The 12,509-nt window shown below is 36.9% G+C and overlaps 1 protein-coding gene across 1 annotated transcript in view; it reads right to left on the bottom strand.

Annotated features, from left to right (window-relative positions):
- Positions 1–12,509, bottom strand: part of Cand1 (Cullin-associated and neddylation-dissociated 1) — a 74,371-nt gene that overhangs the window by 55,153 nt on the left and 6,709 nt on the right. The window contains exons 3-8 of the mRNA XM_070104165.1: positions 10,837–11,050; positions 8,486–8,778; positions 7,560–7,722; positions 3,211–3,360; positions 2,417–2,525; positions 1,890–2,029 (exon numbers count right to left, since the gene is read on the bottom strand). Of these exons, the coding sequence (XP_069960266.1) occupies positions 1,890–2,029; positions 2,417–2,525; positions 3,211–3,360; positions 7,560–7,722; positions 8,486–8,778; positions 10,837–11,050 (1,069 nt within the window). The remainder of the gene's footprint in view (positions 1–1,889; positions 2,030–2,416; positions 2,526–3,210; positions 3,361–7,559; positions 7,723–8,485; positions 8,779–10,836; positions 11,051–12,509) is intronic.

Raw genomic sequence — 12,509 nt, 5'->3', positions numbered from 1 at the left:
CAGTTTACAAATTGTGGAACCCCTACCTTAACTGCCTGTTTTAATTTGCATATTATCCTTCAGTTAACTGTCTACTTTACTTTACTTTACTATGAGGTTAATCATAGAATTGATGAGGGAAAAAAGGTGAGTGGTGCGTTGAGGTATATGTGGAGTCAAAAAACGTTATCTATGGAGGCAAAGAAAGGAATGTATGAAAGTATAGTAGTACCAACACTCTTATATGGATGTGAAGCTTGGGTGGTAAATGCAGCAGCGAGGAGACGGTTGGAGGCAGTGGAGATGTCCTGTCTAAAGGCAATGTGTGGTGTAAATATTATGCCGAAAATTCGGAGTGTGGAAATTAGGAAAAGGTGTGGAGTTAATAAAAGTATTAGTCAGAGGGCAGAAGAGGGGTTGTTGAGGTGGTTTGGTCATTTAGAGAGAATGGATCAAAGTAGAATGACATGGAAAGCATGTAAATCTATAGGGGAAGGAAGGCTGGGTAGGGGTCGTCCTCGAAAGGGTTGGAGAGAGGGGGTAAAGGAGGTTTTGTGGGCAAGGGGCTTGGACTTCCAGCAAGCGTGCGTGAGCGTGTTAGATAGGAGTGAATGGAGACGAATGATACTTGGGACCTGACGATCTGTTGGAGTGTGAGCAGGGTAATATTTAGTGAAGGGATTCAGGGAAACCGGTTATTTTCATATAGTCGGACTTGAGTCCTGGAAATGGGAAGTACAATGCCTGCATTTTAAAGGAGGGGTTTGGGATATTGGCAGTTTGGAGGGATATGTTGTGTATCTTTATGTGTATGCTTCTAAACTGTTGTATTCTGAGCACCTCTGCAAAAACAGTGATAATGTGCGAGTGTGGTGAAAGTGTTGAATGATGATGAAAGTATTTTCTTTTTGGGGATTTTCTTTCTTTTTTTGGGTCACCCTGCCTCGGTGGGAGACGGCCGACTTTTTAAAAAAAAAAAAAAAAAAAAAAGGCCTTCACATCATCTACCTACTGGTCTTATGAATGAATGATGTTAAAATTATCTAAGTATGCTATAATATAAAAATAAAAGATACAAAAATATAATCATCAGGATGGTTGGTTGAGGCCAGTTATTGTTGTATCAAGCAGGATGCCTACACACTGAAGATGCTCACTATAGAACAGCATAATAATGACAAGTGCAAGGGGCTAGAAACCCCTTCTCCTGTATATATTACTAAATGTAAAAGGAGAAACTTTAGTGTGTTGTAAGAGGTGACTAAAATGCCGGGAGCAAGGGGCTAGTAACCCCTTCTCCTGTATAAATTACTAAATTTAAAAAGAGAAACTTTTGTTTTTCATTTTGGGCCACCCCGCCTTGGTGGGATATGGCCGGTGTGTTGAAAGAAGAAGAAGAAGCTTATCTAATGTTTGTAATTAATTACAAATACTGGGTAGATGCAGTAATGAGAGCTTCCTCTAAATTTACACAAAGGGTAAAAAGATAAAAATACAAATAATACTGGATAGAAATTAAGGTAGATAGAAAAAAATTAAGAATGATCATACTCAAAATGGTCCAAGTCGGACCGAAACGTCGTCCTAAGCTTCTCTCTTCTATGTGCAGGTTATTTGTGTAAGAAATCTATAATTTTTTTTGTACATCTAATACAGAGGAAACACAAAGTCTATTGTGTTAAAGAAAGAGACAAAGTCTTAGAGAGATCATAATTAACTGTGTATTAATACTAACTTCCTGAACTACAGGAATTTTAGCTCTGCAAACTGGTAACTTCCTTTCTTTTACAAGTTGAAAACAGTAAGCAAGCAAATTAGAGAACACTTACGTGCACCAAGTCCCTTCTCCCAAGTTTCATCACGGATCAAGTTCCTAGCAAATTAATATTTCAAGTGATCAAATTTGTTACCTGTTGCTTCAATATGGAGATGGTTCCTTCCTCCTGCTCCATGGCGTCTGGATCAATGCTCAAATTCAGAGAAGGCCGAGTCTGTCGCAGGAGAGCCATATATGCATGGAAGATGTCAACTTTGACATTTTCTTCCCGCTCTGCATTCAAGGAACAAATGAAAGTTTAATTATTAACATATACAAGCATATATTATCTCTGTGTTGTTAACTTTCACAAAATAGTGTGACTTGTAAATGGTCCAAATTGGACCAAAACTTTGTTATAAGCTGGTTGATCAGGCTCTGATCCACCAGGAGGCCTGGTCACAGACCGGGCCGCGGGGGCGTTGACCCCCGGAACTCTCTCCAGGTAAACTTCTTTCTCCTATGTGCGGGTTATGTGTGTTTTGTCACAGTATTGTGCCTTTTTGTTCCTTACATTAAAATATTTACAAACTACCAGTGTATCAAGAATGAAAATATTCTGAGCAATTTCCCCCCCCCCAAAAAAAAAAAAAAAAAATTTCTTTACACTGTGATACAAACCTTTAAATCTGGTAATGAGCTGTGGAGATACTGTCTTGTAAAAATCCACAAGCATTTCATGTCTGGTTGAGATTACAGCTTCCAGGCATTTTGCTGATGATCGACGTACCTGGGTACACAGGAAAACTGACATCAGGGCTTTGCCTTAACAGTTCTGGCAATTTTTTCTCACAAAACCAAAAAATATTTTAATGACAGCTCTTCACTATTACAAAAGAAGCTAAGGTTTTATAAATGATTAAGTCCTAAGTAGAAGGTTGGTAGACAGCAACTGCCCAGGGAGGTACTACTGTTATGCTAAGTGAGTGTAAAATGGAAACCTGCAATTGTTTTACATGATGGTAGGATTGCTGGTATCGTTTTTCTGTCTTATAAATATGCAAGATTTCAGATACGTCTTGCTAATTCTATGTACACTTAGGTCACACTGCACATGCATAGACAAGCATATATAGTTTTTTTTTTTTTTCAACAAGTCAGCAGGCTCCCACACATCCCTCTGGGTTTTCTATTTCCTTACTAGTTCTTGTTCTTGTTTATTTCCTCTTATCCCCATGGGAAAGTGAAACAGAAGTCTTCCTCCGTAAGCCATACGTGTCGTGAGAGGTGACTAACATGTCGGGAGCAAGGGGCTGGTAACCCCTTCTCCTGTATAAATTACTAAAATTAAAAAGAAAATCTATAAAAAAATTTTTTTTGAGGGTCACTCTGCTTTGGTGGGACATAGTCGGTATGTTAAAAAAAAAAAATCTATAAGAGTAAACCACACTAAAACAAAATAAAAAATCACCTACCTTCCAAGACATGTCATCATCATCTGAATATTCATCATCCTCTTCACCATCATCATCTTCATCCATGTCCATCTGGCCCTCATCATCTTCATAATCGTCATAATTATAATTGGGGTCGTGTGTTATGTACTTTAGACAAAGCGCTACAATCTGAAATTGCCAAATCAAAACAGTCAAACCACTCTATCAATAGCTGTCAACATGCATGTTATGGTTTTGTAGTAGTACTCAGTGAAATGTTTTTGAGTACTAGTAAAAGTTACACGTACTTATTATCATCAAAAATAAGTGCTAAACCTACAAGGGTCATACAGCACTGCTACATGTACTTAGATAACTGAAATATAACATGGTGTCAACTTTGAGAGATTTAAGAATAACCATTTCTAGTCACAAATATATCAAAGTCATTGGGAATAAAAGCCACATTGTCATAACTGGAATAATTCACAACTAAGTGATAATTAACAAATGAAACTTAAGACAATGTTTCAGTCCTGGACCATTAAGTAAACACGACTTTATAATGGTCCAGGACACACATGAAACTCTCTCTCAAATTACCTCTCCAAATTGTGGGTTATTTTTGAAAAGCCAACAGAAAAAAAAAAAAGCCTCATCATTTGTAATCTATAATGGTAACTCGAGCTGCAATGATGTATTTGCTATACCGAGTTTCTTCATTCCAGGATATTCTTTTTCCAGTCACCAGTTTTGGAGAGTAACTCAACAATTTCTTACCAATTTACACCAGTAGAATCTAAAATTCACGTAACAATAAAAACACCTTAAATAGTAACATATTGTCAAAGTAAGCTTACTTAGTTACATTTTCAGCATTGCTTTCCCAAGTGACTATTTTTTACCCATTGACCGCGTTTCTTCTTACATTCCTTCATCTTAACAGGTAGTGATACACAAAACAAATAACCCACACATAGGAGAAAGAAACTAATGACAATGGTTTGGTATGTGACTAGTTAATGGTCCAAGTCAGACTGAAACGTCACCATAAATTACTTTCTCCTGTGTATTGTTCCAGTCACTGCATTGTGCCTTTCCGTTCTTTCTACATGGTGATAATGACTTAATTATATTTATGGTCAAATTTTAACACTCATAGTTTCTATCAGCATTCCTGCCTGTATGACTAATATTCAAGGGACTACTAATCCTTTCTCCTGTATGAATTACTAAATAAAAAAAAAAATTCAATGGCCAGTGTGTTAATACAGGTCTCCCTCAACATTCGCGAGGGTTAGGGGATCAAGAGCCTCGCAAATGTTGAAAACCCGTGAATGTTTGGTGCCCCAATATATTGTAGGGAAATATATTACAATACTGCCTCCTTAACTTGTTGAACCATGAACAATCATAAAGTACATGAAAACGTCGTAAATTGTACTAAATACATACATGTTATGCTTTAATAACGTATGTTATTTAATAACATGTATGTTAATAACATGTATGTTAGTCGACTGGTGTGGGTCGCATCCTGGGGGACAAGATTAAGGACCCCAATGGAAATAAGTTAGACAGTCCTCGATGACGCACTGACTTTCTTGGGTTATCCTGGGTGGCTAAACCTCCGGGGTTAAAAATCCGAACGAAATCTTATCTTATCTTGACTCCACCACTGCCTCCACCACTGCGAGTCCCTACTATCCTCCCTCCGACCCCCACAACTGGCAGCCAGCCCTCCCACCACTCAGTGTGGTGAGTGTTTTGTTTGTTCATTATTTGCTATTAAACTACAGTATAAATAATGTAAACCCATTCATGACTGCATATTGGAATGGCTATTAGGACAGGTATTAGACGGTGACATCATGTGTTTACTCTTGAACACTGCAAAGAATCGAACATTTCTGCTATTGCTAATAATAACAATAGTAATAATAATAATAATAATAATAATAATAATAATAATAATAATAATAATGATAATAATAATAATAATAATAATAATAATAATAATAAATACGATATTGAAGAAGGAAATTGTACAAAAATACGAGGGAGTGGTTGACACATCGTCAGTGTGACTTTGTTTATGCTGGAGTGAACATTAGTCTCCCTGCTCTTCCAAACATTTCACAATAACTCAGCGGTTGAGGCAGTGGTATTTAATAACATATATGTTATAAATAATAATAGTACATGTTATTATTAATAACATGTATTATTATTAACATGTATGTATTGAATAACATATGTTATAAATAATAATAGTACATATTATTAATAACATGTATTATTATTAACATGTATGTTATTAAATATCATTGCCTCAATCACCGCCTCTACCACTCCAGTCGCACTCAATCTACAAGCACCAAACAAAATGAATTATTGTGAAATGTTTGGAAGAGCAGGGAGACTGTTCACTCCAGCATAAACAAAGTCACACTGATGATGTGTCAACCACTCCCTCGTATTTTTGTACAATTTCCTTCTTCAATTATATCATATTTATTATTATTATTACTATTTTATTATTAGCTGTAGCAGAAATGTTTAATTCTTTGCTGTGTTCAAGAGTAAACACATGATGTCACCGTCTAATACCTGTCCAAATAGCCATTCCAATATGCAGTCATGAATGGGTTGACATTATTTATACTGTAGTTTAATAGCAAATAATGAACAAACAAAACACTCGCCACACTGAGTGGTGGGAGGGCTGGCTGCCAGTTGTGGGGGTCGGAGGGAGGGTAGTAGGGACTCGCAGGTGGCGGGAAACTTAAATATGATTTGGCGGCTGGGAATTTGGTGGCTGGGAATTTGGCGGTTGGGAATTCGCGAATGTGTGAAGCCCGTGAAAGTTGAAAACGTGAATGTTGAGGGAGACCTGTATAAATACTTAAGCAGTATAATGTGATCCTTTATTGGCAACGTTTCGGCGAAACGTTGCTGTGTGTCATAAGAGGCAGTGTAATACGAGGCAACTAAAATGCCAGGAGCAAAAGGCTAGTAACCGCTTCTCCTGTATTACTTACTATAAGTAAAAAGAACAGATTGTTACTTCTTTTTTGGGTCACCTTGCCTTGGTTGGAGATAGCCAATGTGTTAAAAAAATAGATACATTATCTATATCATTAATATGCTGTTTCCCCTTCTCCAGAATTATTCCACAGGGGAGTAGCCACGACAGGTATCCATGTAGCATTGTTAACTAATGTTTTATTTTACAATCCTCCCCAACCTGATGAAAAAATATTGACCAATATTTGTTTTGCTAATTCCTTTAATACTTGAAGAGTAAATACAAGTCCTATAACGAGATGTAAAAAATTTTGCATTAAAAACCCTACCCTCCTGCAATAGGTTAAGATTATGTCAGTACAGTGGACCCCCGGTTTACGATATTATTTCATTCCAGAAGTATGTTCAGGTGCCAGCACTGAACGAATTTGTTCCCATAAGGAATATTGTGAATTAGATTAGTCCATTTCAGACCCCCAAACATACACATACAAACGCACTTACATAAATACACTTACATAATTGGTCGCATTGGGAGGTGATCGTAAAGCGGGGGTCCACTGTATTTCTGAAGCAAAGTCACTGCTGCTTTTCATCATGGAGGACGTAAGCAGAATAACAAACACGTAACCAACTGATATGTAAACTGACAAATTAGTTGACTTGCTGTGTTCCACTTTTACAACACTGCCATTTTAGGACCAATTACTTACATGTGATAAAACCTGATGGTGGGACTAGTGTACAGTACTTACAAATTATATTTACACTTCAGCTAGTAGTTCACTTATAAATATAATTATTCTTGGCAAGCTTTTTCACTAAATGCATTCATATTTTATGCACGTTCTTTTTGTGCGTAAAAAGAACTTCCATGTGTTTTTATTTTATTTTACCAAATGCACTCTTTACTTTGTGTACATTCATTCAGAGTACAAAACAGACTTGCTATGAATTTCCAAGAATGCATTAACATCCTAAATTGTGGCCCCAGTGCATATACAATAGGACCCCTGTATCCATGGGGGATACGTTCCAAGAACCTGCTGCAGCTAGTGGTGAACCTTACATGTAAATTGCTTTTCCGTTAAATACATACCTTCGATGAAGTTCAATTGATAAATTATGCACAATAAGTGGAGAATTAGACTTTTTCATGGCATCTTTTAGGCTTTACAGAACTGCCATCACTACTTTTGCACTTTCAGGCCATTATTAAGCAAAATTAAGGGTTATTTTTCTGGCCACGGTAAACTGCAGATAACTGAAACCATGGAAACTGGACCCAGAGATTCAGGGGTCCTACTGTACAATGGCCAAGATATATAAATGACCGAACTGCTGCAAGGTCACATACATACCGTGGGTAAATGGTGGGTGATCTCTTTTGGGCAGCGAAGTGTAAAGGCTTCGCAGGCAGAGATGCAGTACTCTCGTAACTCGTCGTCATCCACTGCCACGTATTGAGTAATGAGTGGCATTACCCGCTCTAAGTATTCCCCAAACCGGTGACCCGCCTGACGACTGCAACCAGAGTAAAACTATTATTGTACCCGCTCTAATTATTCCCCAAACCAGCGACCTGCCTGACAACAGCAACCAGAGTAAAACTATTATTGTACCCGCTCTAATTATTCCCCAAACCGGTCCCCCGCCTGACGACTGCAACCAGAGTAAAAATATTACTGAACATATTAATTGGGCATTAGTAGAGGACACATTTTTCACAAACATTCTCTTACATAAAAAAGAACATATTCTTTGTCTGAAGGGAGAATTACTTAGAAACCTTGGAAGGCATTCCGGAGGTTTTCAAACATTGAAGATTTTTCAAAAACAACTTAAACATTTAATAAGGAAACCAGCATTTTTGTTTAGCAATTGTGTAACAGAAGTTATTGCCACTTACATCATTAAGAGAATCATAAATGTATAATAGAAACACAACTTCCTTCAAGCAGTATTTACAAATTTGCTTTTATGTAATCCCCAAGCTGTTTTAAGTTAAACATACAATACAAACCTTCAAACATTTCAAAACATGGCAAAATCTAGCTATGGAATCTTTGGCAAATACAGTGTCTGATCTTTTTCACATCTACAGTATATAGAAATGTAAAGGCTTTATAAAAACAATTTGATAAAAGCACTAACAAGTAAAACACCACCTTAAAGGACCTGGTTCAATCACAGCTGGTGGAGGTTATGAGGCAAGACACATATGAAATATATCTTGAATAAAATTAAACCAAAATATTAAAATACTACAGTAGTGAAAACTGCTTACCTAATAGCTGCAATACACTGGATATACGTTCTTGTGGTAGACATAGATGTGTTCTTAGCTAGTTCATCAATCAAAAAGTCCATGAGTCTTGCATATATCTGTGGTGAGCACGACACCACTAAATGACTGAGAGCTACTATTGTACGCTTTCTGACGGCGAGCCGTGGAGATGCCAACTGGGGCAACAGCGCATCTAATATATTGGGATGGAAGGAAATGAGGAGAGATCCAAATCGAGCTAATAAATCACCCAGGATGTCCAGGGCCTCCAGCTGCACACTAACATCTTCTTGCTGAGGAAGATATAGAAACATCACACATTGTACATGTATGGTACACAATGCCTAAGCAAACACTATAACATATTTATTAGAAAACGTTTCGGTCCTGGGACCTTGATCACTTCTGATCAAGTGATCAAGGTCCCAGGACCGAAACGTTTTCTAATAAATATGTTACAGTGTTTGCTTACGTGTCTTTCTAAACCAACTTGTCGGTATTTATTACCAAGGTTTATACCATGGTACACAATACCAAAAAGATGAAGAATTAGACACATGAAACATCTGGGTATCTTCATAGTAGATGTTTTGCCATCCAGTGGCTTTATTAATACAAATCAAAGGACATAATGGGAAGACAGTACTGTCTTCCCATTACATCCTTGAATTTGTATTGATAAAGCCAATGGATAGCAAAATGTCTACAAGATAGATACCCAGATGTTGCACATGTGTCTAATTCTTCACATACGTTATCATCAACTGGAGCATAACACGTGTTTATAAACATGAAAATAAATTTCCAAATTATTATAATAAAGTACAGGATTAATTTGACTACAGACTGAAAGATATGTTCTCAAGTTAAGAAGCTAAGATTTCCTTATGACAGTGGTCGTCTCCTACCGAGGAAGGGTGACCCGAATAAGAAACACCTTCACCATCATTCAATCCATCACTGTCTTGCCTGAGGCATGCCAATACTACAGTTCAGATGGTCCTCCAAATTGTAACTATCCCCACTCAGGTTTACAAACAGGAAAGTAGACTATATTTCTAAGTTTACTATGAATTGATGTAAAAGTATGTACAAACTGGAAGGTATATTTTTCAGTTAAATTTGCAAGTTTACTATATTTCCAAGTTTACTATGAAGTTTAATATATTTTATAGACTAAAAGATATGCTATAGTTATTAATTTAATTACTTGTTCAAAATAAAAGACTGACTTTTAAACTGCAGTACAGATCTTACAAATAAAATATGTTGCAACAGTAAATTACAATTCTTGCATAAAAACTGCATGCACTGCCAAATTTTATGATATATTTGCAACATAAGATGATAATATCTCTTCTACCTTTAAGTCTAGAACTTCAGGTTGAGTTGAAAAATAACTAAGTATGTAAAAGACTAGGTGTATTATGAAGGTGGGGATTATGCTAAATCTGTATTGGACATTTAGTACCTAAGGAATGTGAGACAATCAGACTTCATCTAAGGAAGGGGAGGAGAGGTCCAGTTCTTTGGATCAAGAGCCCCTCATTAAGAAGACATTTTCTGAAGGGCACACTGGGTGTAAAGAACTCTATATGAGTTGTCACAAACACACCATTAATTATCATATATACTGCAGTTAATATAAAATCTAACAAACTAAATTATTGTAGTATATTCAAACTAGGAAAATGCCACTTTTATGATACAGAGAAACCAGCAAGTTGAATGTAAGTAATGTGTTGTATAATAATTTGACTCAGGATAAACCAAGCTTGAAATAATGTTCAGGGTATACAACATCAGTTGAGGACTGAAGTACAGTGGACCTCCGCCTTACGATCAGCTTCCAATTTGACCAATTGTGTAAGTGTATTTTTGTAATTGCTTTGTACATGTATTTTTGGGGGTCTGAAACGGACTAATCTAATTCACAATATTTCTTATGGGAGCAAATTTGGTCTATAACAGCACCCGAACAGACCTCTGGAATGAAATAATATCGTAAGGCGGGGGTCCACTGTATCAAGACATGAAGGTCACGTAATGTAAGGATACAAATTACAGTACGTATTTTGCGGCGTATAAGACTTGCTTTAGTTTCAATGGCTCGACATCATACATAACTGGGAGAGCTACAACCCACCCCACACCCCAAACTATAGCTCCCGTCACTGACTTTCAGTTTATAGGACGCAGGGTGGTTTTTGGAGACATTTTATGGAAATATGCATCTAATAGGCAGCAAAATACGGTAATTCCCAAAAGAATCTGAACACTACACCTCTAATGACTGAGCAGTAGGTGTACTGGTATAAAATTCTTGTAAATATCCAGTTCATGAAACTAACCCTAACAATAGCTTCTGACAGTCTATCAGTGACTCTCTTGCAGATGTTGGCCACCAGTGCCGTCGATGATGCTGGTAGTTCATTGATGACTGTCTTCAAAGCAAGGGAGGACATGTCTCTCAGCTGTTCCCGGTCGCTCACCATGTGGTCGCACAGTGACTCCACGATTGAGTACACGTGGAATTCTTTCACTTTGTTGACCAAAGGACCCAGACTGCAAATTACAAAAATAAAAGGAACACGTATATTGCATAATTTTTTATTATTTTTATTATTAACACATCGGCCATTTCCCACCAAGGCAGGGTGGCCCAAAAAAGAAAAACTTTCATCATCATTCACTTCATCACTGTCTTGCCAGAGGTATGCTTACACTACAGTTATAAAACTGCAACATTAACACCCGTCCTGCATAATTTTTATACACATTAATTACTGAAAAACTTAGTATTGTGGTAATATTACTAATTACTAGCAACTTTCACTATTTCCTACACCAAAAGTTGTGAAATCACATCTAGCATGGTCAAGTTGCATATTCAACAGCACAAGGATAAAATTAATATTTATGACTGAACCTGCTGACAGACCTGGTGTTGCTCCCACATACCAAAAGAGACCAGAGGATACAGATAGCTTCTTCATTTAATTGAACATTTATGAAGTTTTTAATTCATGCTAAGCACTAAACCCAAGTGGGTTATTCAGTGCAAGACATGGTGGAGGCTTTATCCTCCACCTGCCGAGTGCCAGACAGACATGTGTCCTATTTGTACGCACCTATATTCCTGGATATATGTGAGTACAAATAGATTTTTACACCAAGGTATTAAAGCATGGTTGTACAGTGGACCCCTGCTTAACGATCAGCTCCCAATGCGACCAATTATGTAAGTGTATTTATGTAAGTGCGTTTGTATGTGTATGTTTGGGGGTCTGAAATGGACTAATCTACTTCACAATATTCCTTATGGGAACAAATTCAGTCAGTACTGGCACCTGAACATACTTCTGGAATGAAAAAATATCGTTAACCGGGGGTCCACTGTACTTGATAAACTACCTTTAACAAAAATAAACAAGGCTTCTTAAGCAAGAATCTTATTAAAAATTATATTTCATACTGCTAGGTCAGTATGATGACCACTCTGTCATCCATTAGCAATAACTAAATTAGATACTGTACTTAAATTTGTATTCTAGCTTCTACAGCATCAAAAATTTTGGATATTAATAAGCACTCTATTTGGGAAAACTATCAGGGGGTAGCAGGTGGCCAGTAATGATGATTGTAGTGGAGAGGAAATTTTGTTGCTGATTTAAACAAAAACGGCAATTCTGTAACCAACAGACTTAGTCCGTTGTTTCCAAAGAACTGACCCAGAGGATTTTGTCCCGTATTTCCAAAGTCCCTTAAATTTAGGGTTTAATATCTGTTCAGAGCATGTAACATTAACAAAAGTGGTACTGTATAAACCTTGGTAACTGATATCAACATATGGTTGATATCAGTTATATCAGAAAATAACTTGGTTCCGAGACTCGGACTAAGGTTTTCTAATAAAAATGGCAATGTTTGCTCATGTGTCTTTTTAAACCATCAATAAAATTATAAATTTACTAAATGAAATGGCAAATTATAAAAAATAAAAGGCATAAGAATGCTCAATACC

This window comes from Cherax quadricarinatus, chromosome 89, assembly GCF_038502225.1.
Source record: "Cherax quadricarinatus isolate ZL_2023a chromosome 89, ASM3850222v1, whole genome shotgun sequence".
NCBI classification, from domain to species: Eukaryota; Metazoa; Arthropoda; class Malacostraca; order Decapoda; family Parastacidae; genus Cherax; species Cherax quadricarinatus.
This window is presented reverse-complemented; position numbering and strand designations above follow the sequence as displayed.